The 24,963-nt window shown below is 31.1% G+C and overlaps 2 protein-coding genes across 2 annotated transcripts; both read right to left on the bottom strand.

Moving 5' to 3' along the window:
* Positions 1–442: 442 nt before the first annotated feature.
* Positions 443–4,527, bottom strand: LOC7493493 (putative disease resistance protein RGA3). The gene is made up of 2 exons (XM_002317843.3): positions 1,387–4,527; positions 443–1,163 (listed from the first exon to the last, which is right to left on the bottom strand). Exons 1-2 carry the CDS (start codon positions 4,215–4,217, stop codon positions 1,112–1,114), a joined length of 2,883 nt encoding a protein of 960 aa, XP_002317879.1. The 5' UTR covers positions 4,218–4,527; the 3' UTR covers positions 443–1,111.
* An 8,589-nt stretch (positions 4,528–13,116) lies between these two features.
* Positions 13,117–14,407, bottom strand: LOC7486730 (thaumatin-like protein). The gene is made up of 2 exons (XM_024582086.2): positions 14,236–14,407; positions 13,117–13,993 (listed from the first exon to the last, which is right to left on the bottom strand). The coding sequence occupies exons 1-2, from the start codon at positions 14,300–14,302 to the stop codon at positions 13,317–13,319; spliced, it is 744 nt and encodes a 247-aa protein (XP_024437854.1). The 5' UTR covers positions 14,303–14,407; the 3' UTR covers positions 13,117–13,316.
* Positions 14,408–24,963: the final 10,556 nt, after the last annotated feature.

The following is a 24,963-nucleotide window of genomic DNA, read 5'->3' as shown; positions in this document are numbered from 1 at the left end:
CTAACCCCGGGAGAGTTGGTGGGGACACCAGACCCACACCACAAACTACACGAGTATATGGACAGAGGCGACGTAGGATGGCCCAGCCCGTCACGCTTTGGTTGGGGGACTAAGCCCATTTGGGCCTATTTCATTGTAATTTTATTTATGTAGCCCATTTGGGCCTGCTCATTGTTATTTTATTATTTATGTTAAACAGTTTAATTTGATGGGCCGAGCCCAGTGGGATGTTCTAAGATTTACTATTTATATGTTCTATCATCTTGAAACATGGACATTATTTGATGATTAATGAAAATTGCAGATTTTGCATCTCCTTACTCTCCTCTCTTCTCTTCTTTGGGCTTTCTTCTTCTTCTAAAGCTTCTTTCTTTTCCTGGCTTTAATTCTGTTGTTTGTTGTCCCGCGTCATTTTGTAGCCTAGCAACAAAAACAGATTCCAGTCCCTGTAAATCGATTGCCAGTTTATTTTCACATACACAAGGATCACAACAAACAGATTTCAGACCACTTGTAGTAATCTCAGTCATTTATGTACAATTTCTCTCGAGCCTCAACAATCAAAAGCTTTCTCATTGCATATGATTAAGAGTTTCTCAGGAATGCTCTTCTTTACAATCCACATGACAGTTACCATGCAGAATCACTTTTGGATTATGTCTACGAATTCTACTGTCACATTGCATGTTGCAGTTTGTTATACCTCAAATCAAGTTGAAGAGTGGCAGAATGTACGTTCTTCTGAACCCATAATCTCCTTCAAAAGCAGAATTCCTCTGTTTCTTCGGTATGTGCTCTACAGAATATGCTTTGCATTCACTGTTATTCATTCCTATCCATTTGCCATAAACCTTCATACTGCTCGAAGTCTAAACAGATGATCTCTTCTTATGTCCCTGTAATTTTAAAAAAAAGTAGTAAATTATAATCTCATTTCAAAACCCACGGACAAAGATTAATTTACTCCTTGCCTTATAACATCTTGTACTAGCTCCTCCATGTTTCCCTGATAGTTAAAATCAACATTTCCAGCAAGTTGAAGAGTAAAGAGTAAGGACCATTTCCTTGAACTTTGGCCCTTTTTTATTCGAATTTTCTTCTCTTTTCAGCTTCAAAAGGGCTTTTTTTCTACAGATTCGGACTTGTGCTTTTGTTTTGAGAATCTGGAGAAAAAAAGGAAAAAGAAATTAATTAGAAAAGTTTTGACCATCTCTTGCAACATTACAAATTCATCAGTAGTAGAGAAATTCAAACAAAAGAAAATTCGAAACAACTGACAATTCACAGGTGCGTAAAACCATTGTACAAGAAATTTGTCATTTGTTAAAATATATTTACAAGAAATTAAAGGCCAAATCACAAGCAGGATATTTATAGTTTACGTACCTCTTTCCATCAAAATAGATGATAGGGATGTGAGAGATATGGTGCCAATCCACTCCAACATTCCAATGATATTGGCCTCCCAGAGAACCGCAATGATCCACAGCCAGTTCCTCTAGAGTGGTCATCTGAAGAAGTTGTGCTGGAAGTGCTTCCAACTTATCGCAAAATCCAATGTATAAGCGAAGAAGACATGGCATTACTTCTTCTTCCAGGGCGATCAAAGCATCCCATTCATCCCATGCATACATGTGAGAAAATCTGAGTTCTTTCAGTTTGGGGAAAGCTTTTTTCTTATCTTCGTTTTCTTTATGGTTAGTTTCTATTCCCAAAAATTCATCGCCCACTTTATGCACACTCCTCATATCCGATATCTCAAGATACTCAAGGAACGGTAGTTTGCCCAATGGAGGCAGATTGTTGCAGTTTCGGCACTTGGAGATACAAATCTTGGACAGCTTGGCTAACTGCATCATCCAATTGGGAATTTTCATCTTGATGCCTCCATAGTGCTCTATCTCCAGATGTTCCAAACTTGGAGGTGGTTCTAAGGCTTGAATAATTTCTTCATCCTGGTCATGTATCAACGCTCTGCACTCTACAAAACTGAGTTTCAAAGTAACGAGCTGTTTCTTCTTTTTAAGTTGTGCCTTTCTGGCCTCACTGATCATATCTGTTGAATTTCCCAACCCACTTATCTCTAGATATTTTCGAAGGTAGTTCAAATTTTGCAGATCTCCAAGAGTACTAGATAATTCACGACTATGGTAGGAACAATTCACAACAAACTTGTAAAGTGACTTCAGAGAAGTTAATCTCTCGATTCCTCTTGGCATGAAAGTCAATTTATCAGTGTGATAATTGTTGAGATGCCTCAAGTTGATTAACCTGCATAAGCCATATGGTAGCCTTTGAAGCTCACAGCAACCACTGAGGTTTAGAGTTTGCAGGTTGTACAATTCACCAATTTCTTCAGGCAAATACTTCAAATGCTGATTGTCAGACAGGTCAAGATACCTCAGATGTATCAGCTTGCCTATCTTATCCGATATTTCTTCACTTGAGATGTGGCTCAACTTCAATGCTCTCAAACAAGTCAATCGACTTAATAAATCGTCCTGGTTTCCTATTACAATTGGATAGTCACTTTTACAGTAGTCAACGAGGAGGCTACGCAAATTTTTTAAGCTAGCAAAAGAGACAGGGAATGAGGCATTCCTTTCTGAAAACTCTATCTTCAAATGGCGAACTTTGTCCCAAGAAGAGACCATCCCAATCACTCCGTGACTACTGACCTCAACGTTAACACAATCATTCTCGGTAAGAAATTGCGCGAACTCGTGCACCAGATCATGCACCTTACATGCTGCCGTGCTACCATTCCCATCCTTTATAGCATTTTGGAAGAAAGATCGTGCGATTAAGTTTTCAAAGTAGTCTTTACCAACTAATTCCTCTTCCTTAATCTGTGTTGCCCTTAGATAACCTTGTGCCATCCACAAATTGATCCAGTATTCTTGCTCTAACTTCTTGCAGTCTTTGGAGAAAACAGCACAGTATGTGAAACAACGTCTCATTTTGGAGGGCAAATCATCATAGCACAACAGCAGAGGAGGATAACCAGGTTTATCTTTGTATTGGTCCCAAGCCTTACTATCCAAGACATGCTGCCGTTCTTCTGTAGAAATTTTGACTTGCAAAAGACTTACTAGAGCCTTTACAAGAAATGGAAGTCCCTTGCAGCCACTGATAATTTTGTTATGAATGCTTACCATACCTTCACTCTCTGTACTACTGTTTCCAAACCATGCACAGTGACTAAATAATGACCGACAATCATCTTCGGTAATTCCATGTAGAGGGAAAAGGCTGGTGTGGTTGCTCATAGAAACCGGAACCATATCACTGCGTGTGGTTATCAACACTTTGCTTCCAGGCAAACCAAACTCAAAGTAACACTTCAGATATTTGTCCCACATAAAAGAATCGATTTCCTGCACATCATCAAGGACAAGAAGAAACTTCTTTCCAAAAACTGCCAAAGCTGTCTCTTCGAGCAGATCATTCAAGCCAACTCTATCTGATGATGAAAAACGATTAGGAACAGATTGGAAGTCTGACTTTTCAGCTATGATCTTAGCAAAGGATTGTGAGACGGACACCCATATCTTAAAATTGAACTCTTCCTTTATACTTTTCTCCTCGTAGACTAGTTCAGCAAGATAAGTTTTTCCCACCCCTGCTATCCCTACTATAGAGATGACATCGGAGCTTCGTCCTCCCTGATCAGTGCTCTCCCCCAACAACAACTTCATTATTCTATCCTTTTCCTTCTCTCTACCACAAACTGATGTTTCATCCACAGCAGTTGCAGAATATTGAATGCTCTTTTCAAAATCTGGTTTTTTCCGCCCAAAAAACCCGTTTGCCTTTTCATTTAGTTTCTTTATTTTGGAAGCAATACCATCACGCAGACTAACTTGACCACAAGTGAAACGAGAGGAATGTATCTTCAGCTTCCTTTTAGACTTGCTGGGATTTTCATACTCTGACTCTGTTTCTGATTTCAGAATTGCAGTTACCCACTCATCCAACACGTCATCCAATCCATAGCAAATTTCTTCGAAGTCATCGAGCCATTCTTTGGCACTTTGGTCCTGTGCATGCCTCCATCTTCTCTCTGCATCTGCAACCTCAAGTTTTACGGACTGGAGTTTGCGAGTAAGATTTTTTACTTCTTCCTTGACACCAACAACCAATCTCACCTCTTGTTTGACCTCATAAAAACGTATTGAACTCAGCAGCTCCAAGAGTTCGGAAACAAGGTGGGCCATGCTAAAAAAATATATCGAAGGAATTAGTTTTTTGTTTTTTTTAGGTAGAAATCGAGAAATGAAAGATTGCAAATTGAAATACGAGGGCCTTTTATGTTTTGTTACTACTGCGACAACGTTTATGCTATTTTGTTGTCAGCAAAAGAGAGAAGGTGATAGAAAAGCTAAATGTAACTATGCGAGAATAGGAAAAGCTGTTGTTCAACAATGTGCCACCAGGCGTTTTTGCCCTTAAGTTTCAGGCATTTTCGAAAACTGACTCGCTTAGGAATCAAGTCAAGAATATATGCTAGGCATTTACGAGGAAGAAGAGAATGGAATAAATGTGATGAGAGGGACAAAGGGATGCGAGTTCTTTTAAAAGAATCAGATTTCCTTTAGGAAGAGGCAGAATGACTCCATGGATAGATTTCTTAGAGTTAAACTACATTGGATCCAACTATTTACGGTACCTTTACTATTTTAAATAGCATAACCGTTTACATACATTAACAAAGACCCAAAGGAGAAGGAAGAGGAGAAGTTACTGTAGCTCTATGAATATAGAATAGTAATTTGACAAAATTAAGGAGGAAATAAAGTGGTCTTTTCAATAAAAAATTTCTAATTGTGATATAATTTATTTTTTATTTTAATTTTCATCTTTTTGAGGGCTTTTATGTTTTTTAATTACAAATAAGACGGATGATATGTTGTTCAACCTAAATTTTTATGAAAAAATAAAGTTAGACAATGTATTCTCTATTGAGACAGACGACATATCATCTATTTTTCCATAAATTTTAGTCGTTGTGATGGTCAAAAAATTAGGATTGATGGTTTTTTCACCTAAAAACTCATTTTGAACAAAAACATCTTTAAAACACCCTAGACACTTTTTTAAAATCGTTAATGACCTTAAAAAACCTAAAAAGTGACACAAAAACTCAAAATCAACTCGAAACTAAAAATCTTCTCGAGCTTAGATCTAGTTTTTTTAGGTAATTTGAAGGTGGAAAAACACCTAAATGAAACTTCTCTCACCAAATAAAACCCATTTACATCAGGATCGATCATTTTGGCCGATAAAATTGGTGCCAACATCCATTTTCTCTATCTACCATAAGAATCTGATGACACTTTCTCCCCTCTCAAACCTGGGACTTGAAAATAATGAAAATAGAGTTTTGGACTAAAATTGACTTTGTTTTGAAATTTCAAAAATTGAAGGGTCATAATATTTATAACTTGAAAAATAGAAGGACTACAATAAGCATTGCTCTCAAAGTTTAAAAAGCCACCCATTTCCTTTGTTTTTTTTTTTTTCCACTTTGATCGTCTATCTTTTAATCTCACCTTTAACTAACAAATTGACATGCAATCTCATCATATATGGGTGAAATAAAAAAAAAAAGGATGAAAAAAAGCATTGTGAACAATAAGTTCATAGTGTTTTGTGAGAAGATCCATTTTGCATTTTGTATAGTGAGTTCTCCATTAGGGTATTCTTTTTAAAGGGATAATTACAGAAAAAACATTTCAAGGTTTGAATTTGATCATGTTTTTACTTTCTCGTTATACTTTGAGAAATCACATTTTACATCTTGAGTCAAACAAAAATTTCAAAATGAATCAAAAGTTAAAATTTTCATATATATATATATATATATATATATATATATATATATATAAGAAAAGATAAATCATACCATACTCAACAATCTTTTTGTCTCTTTCAAAATTCACAACCTCTCTTAAACCCTGGAAATTTAAACCAGTTTTGATAGAAGAATCACTCAAAAGCCTTCAAATAAATGAGCACCATATTCGCGTCTCTTAGATGTTTTCCTGTTCTTTCAATTTTTCATCTTCAGATGGTTTGGATCATCCAAAAAATCCACTGCCATTGAAGGGAGTTTCATTGTTATTTAGATATCTGTTAAATCCACCACAACCACCAAGACCACCCTTGCGCCCACGTCCTTCTACACGGCCTCCTTCACATCCACCTTTATTTTTTGCTTCCCTCATTGGTAAACTAGATGTTTCATTTTTTGCTTATGTTATGTTCCTTTAGAGTTTATGTGGAACTCTATAAGGAGTCAATCCTATTGAAAGTACACCAGATTTTAGTTTTTCTTAGAAAACAGAGGAACTAGTCAATTGGTTGGGAACTTGTCGATCAGTTGAATTAAATGAATCAATCGACCGGTTCAGAAACTGTTGATCAATTAAATTAGCAGAATTACTTTTCCTATTTAGAATATGTTTTTCTTTAATTAGTTTAATTAATTGATTGTCTAAGATTTTAGACCTATAAATAGGCTTGCAATCAGAAGCATAGAGCATAAGTGTAATAGAGAGAAAATATGTATTGAAGAGAAAACACTTAATGAAACATTCCTTCCTTTCAAACATTATTCTTGTTCTTTAGTTTTGCTTATTACATTGACATCTATAAACTCCTACCACATTTATTTTCTTTCAACAAGTGGTATTAGAGGTTGTTTTTTATTGTTTGATATGACCAATACAAACTTCTCACTTTAATATCCTTGTTTGGAAAAAGGACAATTATAAAATTTAGTGTATTCATATGAAAGCTTAGTTAGTTTCCCAAGATGTGTGGGAAACAATTAAAAAAGGCTTTGAGGAGCCTATGAAAACATTGACTTCAGCTTAAAGGAAGGTTGTGCAAAGGTGTGAAAGGAATATCAACAAGCACTCACAATCATTCACTAATGTCTGGATAATGTCACTTTTGAGATAGTGGCCAACAAAACAACCACCAAGCAAGTATGAGAAGTTTTGCAACAATTAAACCAAAGAGTTGATAATGTCAGAAAGCTACGCCTATAAAAGTTATGAGAAGGTTTAAAAAGCTACATATGTTTAAATCGAAGAGTATTTTAGATTACTTTGCTAGCAGATTACTTTACTAGAGTGTTGACCATATACAATCAAATGAAGAGATATGGGGAGGAGATGGAGGAAACATGTGTGGTAGAAAAGATCATAGCTTAGTACAAAAGAAGTTTCATTATGTGGTAGTTACAATAGAGGAATCATAAAATATGAATTTTCTGAAAATTCAAGGTCTCATGAGAAAACTACAAGCCCATAAAAAAAAATCAATGACATTCAAGAAGATATAGGTGCACAAGCACTCCTCTTAAAATTCTCTATAAGAGAGAATCAAGATGACTCTAAATATACCCCAGGAGTTAGAAGACATAGATAAGGCAAGGGAAGAGGAAGAAGATAAAGATTTAAAAGAGGAGACTGAGGCAGTCTCGATAGGTCAACTAGCCGATCGAATGAAGTAAATCGATCGACCGATTTAACTCATAGTGGCAATCTAAGATGCAGGTTTGACAAAACAAAAGTTAAATATTACAATTATGAAAAGATAGGTCATCATATTAAGGATTGTTGTAATTCAACTAGAAGGGTAAAAAAGAATGTCAATCTTGTTGTAGAAAAGAAGAAAGAAGCCACCTTATTACTAGTCCATGAAGAATGAATGCAAGCCAAAAAAAAATATATGGTATCTAGATAATGGTGCCAACAATCATATGTGTGGAGATAAATACAAGTTATGGAGCTTGATGAATCAATTAAAGGTATTGTCACCTTCACAGATTATTCAAATGTTTCCATAAAAAGAAAATGGATGATTCTTATTAAATTGAAAATGGTAGTCATCAATTTATTAGTGATGTCTATTATATCCCAGCTGTAAAAAGCAATATATTGAATTTGGTACAATTATTAGAGAATTGTTATGAGATTAAGATGAAAAATTATATTTTGATGTTATTTGATACCTATAGAGCTATAATTGCAAAGTAACCATAACAAAGAATAGAATATTTTTGCTAAACATATAGATGAATGTATCTAAATGCTTAAAGACATGTGTGAAAGATAAGACTTGTCTTTGGCATATGAGACTTGGGCATGTAAACTTTGATAGCTTGAAGATGATGACACAAAATAAGATGTTGAAAGGTCTACTATCCATTATACATCCAAAACAGTTATGTGAAGGATGTTTAGTGGATAAATAATTTTGCAAGAGCTTTAAAAAGGAGTCTACATCTAGAGCAAACCAACCCCTACAAGAGATACATGTAGATGTATATGGACCTATTCAACCATAGTAATTTGGTAAAATTTGTATTTTCTACCTTTTATTGATAATTATAGTAGAAAAACATGGGTATACTTCTTAAAAGAAAAGTCTAATATATTTAATTTTTAAAAAAAATTTAAGGTATAAGTTGAAAAAGAAAGTAATTACTCTATAAAATCACTTAGGACAGATAGGGGGTGAATTTTTTTCTAATGAGTTTTGTGAAGATCATGGTATAAAAAGATTCCTAACAATGCCTAGATCACCACAACAAAATGACGTGGTGAAGAGAAAGAATAGAAGCATCCTCAACATAGTGAGAAACATGCTCAAAACTAAGAAGATGCTAAATGAGTTTTTAGATGAAACTATAGATTATGTTGTTTACTTATCAAATAAATGTCATACAAAAAGCTTGAATGACATAACTCCACAAGAAGCATGGTATGGAAGAAAGCCAAGTGCTACTCACTTAAAAGTGTTTGGAAGCATTGGCTATGTGTATGTAGATGATCAAGTAAAGACCAAGCTAGATTATAAGAGCAAAACGATGATTTTTATGGGTTATGATAAAAAGTCTAAGGGTTACAAGCTTTACAACCCTAGTGAAGAAAAGATGGTAATTAGTAGAGATGTCAAATTTGATCAAGAAAAAGCATGAGATATGAATGTAGATGATGGTGAGAAGTATGAATGTCTACCAATTCTTGATAAGGAAAGATATGAAGATTATAAAAAACTTGTTACACCTCTACAATCACCAATGAACTCAACTTCACATTTACTTTCTTCTTCTTTTAGTGGAAGTTTAAGTAGTGGCAGCCCACCTATTCTACTAAAAAAGATAAGGAGCCTTGATGACTTGTATGAGGTAATTAATATAATTGATGATGATTTAACAATATATTGTCATCTTGACATCTGTTAATCTATAGTGTTTGAAAAAAAACAATAAAAGATGAAAAGTGAAGAATTGTTATGGATGAGGAAATTGCATCATTTAAGAAGAATGACACATGAAAATTGGTTCTTAGACCAAATAAAAATAATCCAATAGATGTCAAATGGATCTACAAAGAAAAGAAGAATGTTAAAGGAGAAATAAAGAGGTATAAGACGAGATTGGTAGCAAAAGACTATAGTCAAAAGCAAGAGATTGATTATGATGAAATTTTTGCCCTAGTTGCTAGATTGGAGATCATTCAATTGATAATTGCCATAACTGCCTAACATAGATGGAAGATCTTCTAAATGGATATCAAGTCAGCCTTTATAAACGACTTTCTTGAAGAAGAGATCTACATTGAGCAACTTATGGGTTATGAAGTGAATGGACATGAAAACAAGGTTTTAAAGTTAAATAAAGCCTTGTATGGATTCAAGCAAACTCTAAGGACTTGGTATAGTCGTATTGATGGTTATTTATTAAAAAATAGATTTGTAAAATTCCCCCATGAATACGTTATCTATGTAAAGATAAAAGAGAACGATGATACTCTTATTGTATATTTGTATGTAGATGAATTAGTCTTTACATGAAATAATCCAAAGATGTTTAGAGACTTTAAGCAAGCAATAATCAAGAAGTTTGAGATGACAGATATTGGTCTTATAACCTATTACCTAGGGATTAAGATAAAACAAGAAGAAGATGAAATCTTTCTGAATCAAAAGAAGTTTACAAAAAAGATTCTCAAGAAATTCAAGATGAAAGATTGTGCAAAAGTGAATACTCTAGTTGAGTATAGAGTAAAGATATCAAAGAATAATAAAAAAGATAAACTCTACATCATTTAAGAGCCTAGTTAGGAGTTTGATATATTTGACATGGTCTCGTCCAAATATTCTCTTTGGAGTATGGCTTGGGAGCAGATTTATGAAAACATCAACTATAACACATTTCAAAGCATTGAAGCGAATTCTTTAGTATATCAAAGGTACTATTGATTTTGGCTTGTTCTAAGGATATTTATAATAGTTTTGAACTTGTGGATTATAGTGATTATGATTGAGCTAAAGATATGTATGATAGAAAAAAGCACCACATGTTTCTTCTTCTACATTGGAGACACAATATTCACATGAAGTTCAAAAAAGCAATTTATAATCACATTATCAACTTGTGAAGATGAATATGTAGCTACTACAACATGTGTTTGTCATTTCATGGGCTAAGAAGATTATTGAAGGAGTTATGAATGCCACAAGATAAGCCTACAAAAATTTATATAGACAACTCATCCATCATTGTCTTAGTAAGGAATCCAATATTTCATGACAAAAGTAAGAATATTAACATAATATTTCACTGCCCACGAGATTGCATTACAAACAAGAAGGTTGAAGTCAAGTATGTAAAGACTCAAGACCAAGTTATAGATATTTTCACAAAACCATTCAAATATGATGTTTTTGCTAAGATGAGAGATATACTGGTAGTTATAAAGAAATCATGTTTAAAGAGAGATATTGAAAGTAAACTAGATTTCTATCGATCTGTTTAGAAACGATCGATCAGGTAAGTTGGTACAATTACTTTTCCTGTTTATAATAGAGTTTTTTTTAATTAATTTAATTTTTTGATTATTTAGAATTTTATGTTTATAAATAAACTTGTAATTAGAAATATAGAGATAATGTATATATTAAAGAGAAAATACTTAATAAAATATTCTTTCCTCTCAAACATTATTTTTAATTTTTAGTTTTGCTCATTGCCGACTGTAAACTCCTACGACACTAAGTTTCTTGCAACAAATTCATCTTCAATCAATAATGGTGGGGTGGACACGCTACGGCAAGTTGAAGCCAAGTATCCCGCTTTGCTTTTCAAGCAGCAACTTACAACATATGTAGAAAAAAAAATTATGGAATGATTAGGGATAATCTGAAGAAAGAAATCAAGAAAGGGGAGCGAGTAGCCTACTCTATGGGCATCGATTCTGCCCATTGGAAGAAGACGAAGTTAGCCTTTCTATATGGACGTCTATTAAGGGAAATCAACTTGATGTAAAAATCCCCACTGCACAGCTTTATCAGGATTGTGGAAGAAGCCATGGCAGGGATGCTGACAGAAGGGCGACCTCAAGATTTCCCGGCTCGAGCTAAAGCAATCCTCGAAGGTGATTTATGAGTTCAACTCTATGATGCGGACTTGCCATCAAATCAGCCTTGATGATGGGGAGAATAAGAAATTGTGTTAGGCGCAAAGAGTGAGAGAAATGGATTTCGAGATTGCTAGGGATTTTCTAAACAAGGTGAGGATCGAATGTGTTGTCAGTGAGATTTTGAGGTCTTTTTTTAAAAACATTCTGGACTCAAAAACCTTCGAACAAATATAAAATAAAATATAATCAAATTATTGGAGATTTTTGGTAATTACTATTTTTTTTAATTAACCAATAAAATTTGTATGGGCCAAAGATGAAAGAAAAAGAGAAGGAAAAAAACAAAGGAGCCGTATTGTGTCCCCCCCCCCAAAAGGGCTGAAACATTGAGAAACGAGACATGATAGGAAAAGAATCTGCATACACAGGGAAAAAGCACACTGTATTCGAAGGTGAAGACATGGTTACTCGTGCTTCTCTGTCCCGCTTTCACCATAGCCCCATTATTTCCTGAGGGGAAACAGCTGACAATAAAGATGGCCAGCTCCATTACAGCGGAGGCTCCTGTCGACACAAACCATGAGTGGCATCTCTTGCTGTTTATGAGCTTGTTGCTACCGGAGCCATCGTTGAAACTGGCTGGTCGGTCTCTAACACTAGGCATACAGGGAGGCTCCTGTCGACACAATCATGAGTGGCATCTCTTGCCGTTTATGAGCTTGTTGCTACCGGAGCCATCGTTGAAACTGGCTGGCTGGTCTCTAACACTAGGCGTACAGGGACCATCTATGATTCTCTAACAATGTCGTTTAACCAAAAAAAAAAAAAAACAGAGAGTTCGATTAAATGTCTCCAAAAGAAATAAAATAACAAACGATTTACGTCCTTTCACTTGAAATAATCTATACAAAAAATTAAGCCACCTGCCTTCCCCATTCTAATTCACATGCATCCAAGCAATAATTCGAAGACGTTCGAATAATGATACAAAATAGTTCTTCAACTGTTCATGTCATCATGCTAAATTGAATTCAGAAGAAAAAAGTGAAAACAAATTGCATTTTTTTATGCATTTGCACTTTTAAGAGGCAGAAATAGAACTTTCGGTAAGATTGATATTATGATAATAATTGTTTTTTTAAATATATTTTTTAAATATATTAAAATAATATTTTATTATTTTTTAAAAAAATTATTATTATATTAGCATAAAAAATAATTCAAAACCACTTAAAATATTAATTTAAAATAAAAACCTCATTTTAAAAAAAACTATGACAACAATTACAAATAATATTAAAACCTCATCTATTTTTACATTTTAAAAGTAATTTAATTTTTTTTTGTTTTTTTATTTTAATTTTTTTTCAGATCATTTTAATCAAAAATAATTTTTTAAAAATAAAAAATATATTATTTTAATATATATTTTTAAAAAATACACTTTAAAAATCAAAGAATTTCTAAATCCCTAATCCTGTAAAAGCAAAAGCTTGTGGAATGCAGCCGTGGATACTATTTTTAATTTTTTTTTATTAAGATAATATTTTTTTATTTTTAAAATCACATATTAAATCAATAAAAAATTAATTTAAAACTAAAAAATTTCAAAAATTTTCAATCGCAGGTAAAAATTAAGGGAAAAGGAGAGAAGAAATTAGGCATCATAATCTCAATGTACAACATTGGCCAACTCAATCAAGACCACTACAATATATATTAATTAGATATATAACATAATTCATTATGTACTGGAACAATACACTGAAGCAAGCCCTTGACCTCAGCAGCAACAACATATAATACTAGCTACATTGATAAGCCAAAGGAAGACGGACTCCCAATTGAAGTGATCAGAAGACACAAATCCTTCACACATCAGCGGTGATGACAGAAAGTGACCAAATAATTCCCACGAGTGCAAGTTGCAATGCTTGTAGGATCATCATAAGCATAAGAGTAGGCCTTAGGGCAAGCTGCCTTGAATATCCTGGAATAAGCAGTCGGCTTGCAAGCTTGGGGGGTACCAAATCTACCAGTACAGCAATACCTTGGAGAATTGAAAGCAAAACAAGCACTCTTGCAAGCCACAACACTCCTGTTATCTTTTGACCTGACTTGTAACCCTAATGGACACATCAAGTTTAAGTCACTGACACACCCTGCATAGCTACATTTCCCGGATCCTTTAAATGGGGTTATTGAGATTGCAAGATTGTAGCCATCTACAAGGCTAACGTCATAGAAATCTTGTTCGTTGCCTAAGGTGATTTCTGCTAGCGTGGCAGGTGGGGTGCCTCCAATGCCATTGCAGTAGAGGGAGCCACCACAGTCTCCAGTGGCACAACGGCCACGCCCGGAGGCATCAAAGGAGCAGCCATGGCGACCCCACAAACGGCCGGACCAGAGTGGTGGGATGTGGAGAGTGTATGCCTTGTTGGGTGGGAGCTTGAAGCCTCCACGGGCCAATATGGGTTTTCCTGCACTTGGTTGGATACCTGGCCACACTGGATGCGTGCACTTGTTGTGTAGTGTTATTGTTGTTGATGAGACCTCTACGTTATGCAACAAGAAAAATATTTAGAAGGTTAATAATCAACAATTTAAGAAGAAATAACTAAGATAGCATATAGGCTCATAATATTCTGCAGTTAAGAGGCAATATGGTGTGGTCTAGGCCAAACTATAAATAACAACACATATAATTAAAGGAAAATTTCTAAAAGCTAGATCTTTGCTTCGGCCTAAGAAAGCAGGCAAAAAAGGACTTGGAAGTGAAGAGGGCACAAGCTAGTACCTGAAATGTGGGAGAATATTGAAGTGAAGAGCAAAAGAGCTAGCAGAGATCTCAGCATTGCTGCCATGGTGGAAGACTGAGGGAAGCTGGTGAACACCCAGAAAGGAGTTGAGGATAGCAAAGAAAAGAGAGCTCTCTCTCTCTCTCTCTCTCTCTTCTTTTAAGTTGCTTACAATTAGCATGGTTTTTATAGAGCAAAAAAAACACGACGGTAAAGTAGAGGAGTAGAAAATTTTACTGTCTTACTGGCTGTTTTTTTTTTTGAAAAGCGATTAATTAGGTTGAAAAGAGGGGGCCATTGATTGAGGTCAGAATTACATTAGCGAAAGTCCTTTCTCTCTTCACTGTCAAAACCTCTAATTTCAACCATTGCTCTGTGCAAAAGGGAAAGTGACGGTGGAGAAACTGCACAGCTTTCAAGGTCATGTCGGAGAGATGTCTGCATCGCAGAACAAAAAAGAAGAAGAAAAAAAGAAAACCTGCTCACATGCCGTAGTGGATTCCTTCCAGTACTCTGTTGCCCAAATGGAGCCCTATGACTAGTCACCCTGCAACTACATTTTCCATTTCTTTGCTTTTTCCCTCTGGCTTCCAACGATGAAAAGCAAGTGTCTTTTTACAAAGAAAAACCATTTGTCACGTAGTTCAGTAATACCGACTTGAGGCGGTGTTATTAAAGATATGTGTGAAGTTGTTTTTAAAATGTTTTTTTTTAAAAAAAATATATTAAAAAATTATTTTTAATATTAATATATTAAAATAATTTGAAAACATTAAAAAATTGACTTTAAATTCAAATTTTTATGAAATATTTTTTGAAACACAATTCTAAATAAAACCTAAAAAAAAGTTTATGAGAGAGCAAGATTGGCTCTCCTTTGTAACCATGTCATTTTTTAATTGAGGTGATTAGCAGATTTACTTAGTAGTTGTGGTTGAAATTAAAATTAAATATAATTTAATTATATATAAAATTTAATAATAAAAGCTAATTTATCTTGGTTTTTTTAGGTTTTTTACTAAGGGTGTTTAATTTGGAGGTGGCTTTGGTTTTTTTTATGGGGTTTACACAAAAAAACATGTATTTTTAGTTTTTAAATGTGTGGTTTATACTTTAAAAGGGTTATATCTTTGAAAAAAAAGCTATCACACCTCTAAACCAAACACCTTCAAATCTCTCTCTTACACCCTGTTTGTTTTTGTATTTCAAAAGCATTTTTGAAAAAATTAATTTTTTTTATTTTTTTCTTTGCTTCAAATTAATATTTTTTTTTGTTGATTGCAACTAATATTTTTTAGATCATTTTGATGCGCTGATATCAAAAAATAATTTAAAAAAAATAAAAAAAATACTATTTTGATACATTTCTAAATTAAAAACACTTTAAAAAGCAACTACAACAACACTCCCAAAACAGGCTTGTCTAATGTACAAAACTCGATCTCAACCACCAAAACAAACACACCGTTTGAAGGTTCTCGAGGAAATGGTGGAATTTTTTTTATTTAATTTTTTTAATATTTTGTATTTTTTTGATATATTGATGTGAAAATAATTTTTCTAAAAATAAAAAAAATATTATTTTAATATAATTATAAACAAACATGAAAAAAATATATATTAAAAAAAAAGAAAAAAAGTTAGAGTTGGATGTATGCCAACGCACATGGAGGAAGATAGGAAAAGGTAAAGGGAAGCCCAAAAGCAGTTGTACCGCACTAAAGAACTTTCGTTTTTGTTACCTACCAGGCTATGATTCGTTTGCATGGGAAAATGATTCGCTGGGGAATTACTTTACCCTATGGGCTAATTATTTGAAAACAAAATAATTGTTACTAATGATGCGGTTTTTAGAAGAAAGATTCTCGTTTGATTGACAAAAGATGGATAGTCACACTTTGCCGGTTTTAAAGTATTTTTTATTTTATATAGTATTAAAATAATATTTTTTTAATTTATTTTTTATATTAATATATTAAAAAAATTTAAATAAAAATTTAAATTTTAAATAAATAGTGTTCTGATTACATGCCACGTTGATTTTTTTTACCGCTTTGTAAAAGCGATTACGCCGAACTCCTAATTTTACAAAAGAATTATTTTTGGCACGTGTGTTATTTAACTAAATCATAATATTTCTTAATTTATAATATGTTATTTAGAGTTATTTATAAATTAATGAATTTTAATGTTTATAAAATAAATATGTTTTAATTAAAAAAATTATATAAATTTAGTAAGTACAATTAAACTCATTGTAACTTGAATATAAATTAATAATCCAGACATTAAAAAACTTATGTAAGTCATTTTTAATGAATCTTGCCTTTGTTGTCATATCAATGTTCAAACGAATAAAAACAACATAAGATAATATCAAAAACATAATTAATAAAAATATTAATTAATTATTCAATTTAATAGTTTGATGAATTTTGATGTAATTAATATTTTTTATTGTAATATTTTATGCCTATTTTTGGATTATTCTAGGCCTTTTCAGAGTCTTCGATAGTGAAAATGATTAATAATTATAGTTTGGAGGAATCTATATATATATATATATATATATATATATATATATATATATACAAAAACGTTTTCACTTAGTATTATAATATGAGCCCTTTTTATTTTGAAAAGTTATCTTCAAATATATATGACATGAATATAAATGTATAAAACTTTAGAAATCACATTTTAATAAATATCGCCTTTTGTAATATTATCACTATTTGTTAAAAACAAAATAAAAAACAATGTAATATATTAAAGAAAAAAATAATATTTAAAAATAACTTATAATTAAATTTAATAATTTAATGAATTTTGAAGTATTCGTATTTTAGTAACTTATGTTATTTATCACTTATTTTAAAGTGTTTCTGTTAAAATAAAATATCAATACAATACTATGTAGTTTAGGAGTGATTTACATATGTTATTTTATGTTATTTAGGATTTTACGTTATGTATAAATAGAAATAAAAAAATTAGAATTAATTATTCATTATACCAATATATAATTAAAATTTGTAGGAATTAATGATTTTAATTTAATAAATTTACCAATAGTTTTTAGTATGTATTTAATTATATATTGATAGTATAGTATAATATTAGTATTTTATTTGAGGAATAATAGTCTATCAGAATTGTTTGAAGTAGTTCATACTTGTATAATTATGGATAAATACTCTTCTAATTCGAAAATATAAAGTATTATTAACTACCCACAAAGCCCCGCCATTGTGCGACTAATTTTTTATATTATTAACTTCGTAATAACCCTAAATTTTATTTACACGATGTTCTATATATATATTGTTGAATGTATAGGGAAAATGTTTTTATAAGTATTTATTTTTATTAAATTTTTGTAAAGTTTCTTTAATTTTTCAATATCAGAATATTGACTCAATTAATTTTCACAATAAAAAAATTCAATATTTTCTCATCATTAAGACTTTTTTATTTATGTTAAGGCAAACATAAAAATAACTAGAATGAATCATTACATCCTTCAACAATTACTACAAATAATGGGACAAATAATTTAATTAAAACATAATTCAAGACATATTTATTTTTGAAGCCAAATAAATCTAAAATAAATCCAAATAACTACAGTCATGTATTTTCAAAAGAACTAATTTAAAGTCAAATACTTTTTCTTTGATTCAAAATTATATTATATAACAAAATATGCATTTATATTTTTTTTTTAAAAACTACAAGTATGATATCAACTACTTGGTACAACGCAAAGAGATACTTAAAAATTTATATAATACCCAATATGATTAGTATATACCCATTAACCAGATACTAGTCTCATTAATCCAGGAGCTAGTTTCTACAATTGCCCATTAACTAGGATACTCGACCTATTTACTAGGGTAACTAGTTTCTTCAATTGCCTATCAACTAGAGGTACTAGTATTGTATTATTATTTTGCGCATGCATACACAATTCATTATAGATCGTAATAGTATTGTATTATTAATTTTTTAATTTAATCATTTTATATTTAGTTGATATGAGATTAAACTTGATAATTTATTTTGGTTAGCTTGATATTGGGTTTTCGTAATGTTGAGAAAACAATCTAAAGTTTGGTTGATGATCGATTTGATAAAATAAAATTTTATTTTATTTGTTTAAAACAATTAAAACTTTAGGATTGAATTTGAAATTGAATAAAATATTCAATCTTTTTTTTTTTCAAATCAAGGACTAAATATTCAGCTCCTTTTCAACTTTTTTTTTGTCACTTAACCTCTTTTTTTTAATTTGATCCTTTCACATATTATTAATGTGGGATTAGATTTGATGATTTGTTTAATTTGACTTAATGTTAAGTTATCGTGGTGCTAAAAAAAAATCCCAAGGGATCAGTTAATATTCAGTTTGAAAAAATAAAATGCAATTTTGTTGAGTGGAAACTGTTGAATCTTTATGGACTGAATTTGAAACAAATGTTCAACTTTTTTTGTTTATGCAAAACCAGAGACTGAAATGGAGAAGTGGTTGGAGCGTGTAATACACATGCGAACATGTATTGCTCTTGTTCGATTACTAGGCTGATACCCTTAATTTTAAACAACTTCGACTGAAAAAAATTATACCCTACTTGATGAAAGAATTATATTGTTTGATTTCATGTATTGTTTTAGCTAGGGGTGATCATTTTCGGTTCGGTTCGGTTTTTATCAAAAAAAGTAACCAAACCGAAATTTTTTTTTTGAAAAAAAAACCGAAACCGAGTCAAACCGATCGGTTTCGGTTCGGTTTTTTGGGCAAAAACCGGTTCAAACCGGTTTGGATCGGTTTTTCTGGTTTTGGCTCGGTTTTCTCGGTTTTGGCTCGGTTTTTTCCGGTTTTGGCTCGGTTTTTTCTGGTTTTGCTCGGTTTTTTTTCTGGTTTTTTGTTGGTTTCGGTTCGGTTCGGTTTTTTCGGTTTTTTGTTTATAAAACCAAAACCGAAGCGAACCGGCCGGTTTTTTCAAAAATGTAATCGGTTTTTTTTTTCGGTTCGGTTTTTTCGGTTATTTTTTTTTTAATTTTCTCGGTTTAATCAGTTTTCCGGTTTTTTTCTCAACTCTAGTTTTAGCGAAGTAGCTAACTATTCGAAGTATTTGCAGCAGATCATCAAGAAAGGAACATAATAATGTCCATATCCTTGCTGATTGCCACAAGTTGTACTGTGAACAGCGGCTATTTCTCCTCTCTTATATTCACCTGCTGGCTGAGATGGTATTTTCTGTGCTTTCTTTATCTCTCTAGGAGATAGTAATTTACTCTAACACAATCGGCAAATATTGTTCTTGTTTCACATAATAAATATAATAATGAGAGTATCATTAAAAAATGATAAAAAAATTATTATAACCGCACATTTGATTTATCTATTTATATATAATAACAATAGTAAATCACAAGTAATTTCAATTAAAATTAATTAATCATTTAATTAAAATAATAGAATGATAGTTGACTAGGATGTGTTCATATTTTAGTCAATTTGTGTTGTAGGTCCATACGAATTACTTGTTTCACCATCACATTGATCTTTTAAATGTCCATCTATCATGCATAAGAACTTATTAATATGTATAATTAAAAATATTTCATGTTTCAATTTTAATTATTGGTTTTATGAGAAATTTTAAAATAATATTTCTAACAATTAGAAATATTAAATCAAATCTAATTTGATAATTTTTCAAAGATAATAGATTTTAATAAACACAAGATTTTAATTTATTGAATAATCATTTTTCAAATTTAATAAGAAAATTAACCATATTAATTTTTTTATTAATATCATAAAATATTTTAAGATCAATTAAATAAAACATTTCCACCTTAAAAACTCTCCATATTTTAGAAAATTGTTTCCAAACATTATTTAATTAAACATTTTAATTAAATCCTAATCCTATTAGGATAATTAATTCTATAATTAATTTAATTTATGGCTTTAATTTTAATATATAAAATCAAAAATTTAATTACATGATTTTTCTAGGTTTAGAATTGTAATTCCATGTATAAATTATATTTTAGTTCTCAATTTCTAAAATTTATTTATTAAGTCACACTTAATTAATCATCCCAGTTTAATTTCTTACCAATGATACTTATATGTGTGACCTATTAGGTTTACTAATAAATTGGCACAAATATGAATTATAATCCTAAATAAAATATGATTAAATAAATTAAACAAATTAATTTATTATCAATTAAATAATTATTGATTAAATTTGAAGATCAAGTACAATGTCAAGTAACTTGTCATGATCTCTTAAATATTAGAAAAGTTATAAGTGATTTAACCTTTTAGTAACCAGTTTCTTAGTGTAATTATTATCCCTTTATAAATAATATTCGGATTTAGACATTATAGCATGTAATGTGTCTATTTTGTCAAATTATGTTTATTCTTAACACCATAGTCATCAATTATTTGAATAAAATTTAAAACTATTTTCTAATATTATTCCACCTTATGCAAGGATTTATAATCAAAATTATTTGAGAACAGATGAAACATTTTTTCTCATTCACTTAGGTTGATGAATCCTATATGAATTACTTAAATACTTTTATATAGTATATGTTATACTTCATATTTGCCCGTTTGTTACTCTTGATTAAGACAACATATACCATGATCAAAAAATAACATTTTCTATATAAAATAACTTAGTAATCTCAAGTCTAAGTATCACATACATAACCATCACGTAAGCCTTTTCATGGTCACAAGTGATTTTTTCATATAAAATTTTCATGTAGGTCAGTTCAGTGTATATGTCATATGAGAAGCACCTACATATTAGTTCTAGGTATCTCTCATACATCAGCTTATAAGAACAACTTCTTTCTTTCATAAAAGAGAGAACATAATATATACTAGTCTCAACAGCTATAATTAATGTCTAGTCTTAATAAAGTATTGATTAGGAATATTTAGAAACACTTTGATGCAGCAAGAAACCCCATAATTATAACAACTTTATAATTTTCTTTGCAAAGTATTTTAGTTCTAAATATTTTATTTTTACTCGAGATTCATTAATCAAATATTAGATTCATTAATTAAATATTTAATGAATATTAAAATTAAATAAAACCTTTATTAAAATTAAATATATTTACTTGAACAAAGTTAATGTCACGTATAATCAATCAATAGGCTACATAGCATATACACTAACATGTGTCGAATATAAATATAAATTTCAAAGTGAACTTTTGAACCACTAAATAAGATAAATATTAATCTACCATTATCTGAAACTACTTATTTTTTGTTTTTTTTAAAAAAACAATTCTAACTATATATTTGAATTTGAATATTTCTAACAATCTTACTGCAGCAGCATCCAAGAATACATTACCCTTAATCAAATGGCCTTATTGATCTTATTAGAACACTTACTGATTTAGCCTATCCTTTCTCCCGTGGAAAAACTATTTTACCGTAGCTTATTTATGAGCCAACTATATAAAATGATGGGATAATAATTAGCTTACCTAGATGCTGATTTGTATTTTTTTAAAAAATAAAAAAAATCCCAGATGCAGGCATCTAGTATTCTTCACTTTGAAGTTTGAAGTCCCCCGAAGCTATGTCCTTAGAAAATCCAGACGTCATGTGAAGAAATTGAAGGACAAGCCAGATCAAGTTTGCTTTAGGGCAGAAGAGAATGAGACATGACATCATGACCTCATGATAATCGAACAGGAGATCACATTCACATGACACAGAGCTCAAAAATACAAGGCGTAAGGGAAGGGAGAGATCACATGATAGCTTTAAATATATGAAGGAAATTTCTGGTCCACAAGCTGCCTGTCTCCATACGTCTAGTATTCTTAGGTGTTGTCAATTTCCATGGCGCCAGACTGTATCCTTGAGGCCCTCTTTGCTCAGTCAATTCACTCCCTGCCATTTCCACATTCCTCATTCCGCACAGCAACCCAATCACCTGTCTCATCTTCTGTCCAAGAAACAAAGAAAAGAACAAAACAAGATTTTGCTGTTTTGTGAATTATGGTGTATTCGTTATTTGCTGATTTTGTTTTTTTGCCTGGTTAATCTTTTGTTTTACAACTCACTAGCTTGCTTCTCTGGGCTCGAAGTACTATAGCCAATGATACAGAAAATCAAACAAATTAGAAATTATGGCTAGCAACAGAGAAGGAAAATTAACTAAAAATAATATTATCAATCTCTTTACTTCCATTTAATCAAGCTATTCCTTGGAAATGTTACCCGAGAAAATGAACCACAACTTGGGTTAAAATCATCTTGTTGTATAATGGGATCTCGCAATATACAGGTATTTTTCACTTTGTTGGGGAGATCACTAGTTCGAAACAGCAATAAGATCATGTAGGCCTTTGAAAATCTGTCGCACAGAATCAACCTTTTTTTTCTTCGTCTTCTTTGAGAAGGAAACAATCTTCCACTTAGGCTGTGTTTGTTTTCTGGAAAGTGGTTTTCGAAAAACCACTTTTTAAAATTTTCTGTGTTTATTTGTCATTAGAAAAGTTGGTTAACGGAAAACACTTTTCGGTCAACGGAAAACACTTTCCAGTTAAAGAAAAATTTGGCTTGGTTTCCAGGAAAGTGTTTTCTTTTTATTTTGGGCGGAAAACACTTTCCGGAAGTTGTGAAAAATTTAGAAATGTCATATTATTTGCTGATTATATTAAATTTGGTCCTCAAACTTTTGATTGCTATATATATATATATATATATATATATATATATATATATATATATATATATTGTTTTGAATATTTGTTTTTTAATTTCATCCCTTAAATTTTAATTTTTATATTAATTTTGGTCCTCATTTTTATAATTGTTATTTGCTTTTCCCTTATTATTTTTTAATTGAAATTTTTTATCTATCAAATTTGGTCCTCATTCTTTTGATTGTTACTTATTTTATTTGAAATAATTTATGAAATGTTAATTATTATTATTTTAATTTCTTCATCTTTTAATTTTTTTATTTTTTAGATTTGATCTCTATTATTTTGATTATTATTTATTTTATTTGAGATAATTTATGAAATTATATTTTTTTTTCAATTTCATTCTCATTCAACTTTTTACACTACAAGATTTAACAGTTTTACCGACGGAATTTTTCCGTCGGTGTAAGACACATATTCCGTCGGTAATTAATTTATCGACGGAAATGCTCCGTCGGTGAATCTTTCATCGGTAATTTTTTTTTTCCGTCGGTAAATCTGTTGGTAATAAAAAAATAAATTTATCCGCTTCATTTCGTCAGTATATCCCTCGGTAATAATATTTTTTATTACCAACGGATTTACCGATGGAATTTCCGTCGGTAATTATTTAAAAACATTTTTTAAAAAATTCATTTTATAAAATTATAAAATAATTAAATTAGCATAAATTAACACTGTATAATATATACTCAAAATGCTTGGAAAAAAGAATAAGAAAATCAACTCAAACAAATTTGCAACAAAAAAATAAAACAAAAAAATAAATTCAACTAAAAAAATTCATATGAAAAAAATAAAGTTGCAATTGCTAAAAATTTAAAAATCCTATAAATAAATGAACTAAAAATTGATCTCATATGAAAAACAAATCTCACAACAACATTTATACAATTATTAAGAACAAAAACAATTAAAAATAAAATAAAAAACAAATATAGTGAAAAAAGTCATGAAAAAAGAAGAAAAAAGAAAAATCTTACCTTAATGTAGTTGCAAGTGAAGCTAAGGAGAGAAAAAAAATTTCGTTAAGCATATTAATTAAAAAAAAAACTAAGAGGATAAAAGAAGAAAGAAGAAGAAGACATACCCATGCATGGAGGAAAAGAGAAGGAGATGAGGAGAGAAAAGAAGAGAAAGAAATATGTATTGATGTTTTTTACATATAGTGAAGAAGAAGAAGAAGAACAAGAAGAACAAGAATAATAAGAAGAAGAAATGAGTCTGTCTCTTGTGAAATAAGGGGATTCAGGCTTTTTATTGGGGCGCGTTACCGACGGATAATTGAATATTAATATTTTTTAATTATTCCGTCGGTAATTCCATCGGTAATATTTAATTTAAATTTTCAATTTCGTAAATGTTTTTCAGAAACCGCCAAAAAATTACCGACGGTTTTTCAATCCGTCGGTGATTACGTCTGTAATATTTAAATGAAAATTTTAAATTAATTGAATTTTTTCAGAAAACCATCAAATAACACTTTCTGGAAAATACCGACGGAAAATTCCGTCGGTGATTCCCTTTGTAATTGACATGATGAACAGTGTTCACAGTTTACCGACAGAATTACCGAGGGAATTTACCGACAGAATTTTCCGTCGGTATTCCGTCGGTAAAAATGACACGTCATCTTTTTTTTTTGCTTTTTTTTAAATTTTTTTCCCACGGTAATTCCGTCGGTATATACCGAGGGAATATTTCCGTCGGTAAAATCCCTCGAAAATTTACCGAAGAAAATATTCCCTCGGTATTTCCGTTTGTATTTATCAATTTTCTGGTAGTGTGAATTTGTAAGATTTGTTCCTTATTATTTCTATGTTTGGTTATGTTATTCCGTCATCTCTTTGCTCTTGATTGTTTTCCTGTGCCAAAAAGAAAGAAAATATAAGGAGATGCATGATTGTGTGATAAACACATGCCAAGGAGGACAAATAATAATATGTGAT

The sequence above is a fragment of the Populus trichocarpa genome, chromosome 12, assembly GCF_000002775.5.
Source record: "Populus trichocarpa isolate Nisqually-1 chromosome 12, P.trichocarpa_v4.1, whole genome shotgun sequence".
NCBI lineage: Eukaryota > Viridiplantae > Streptophyta > Magnoliopsida > Malpighiales > Salicaceae > Populus > Populus trichocarpa.
Note: the sequence above shows the minus strand (reverse complement) of the source record. Positions and strands in the feature narration are given on the sequence as shown.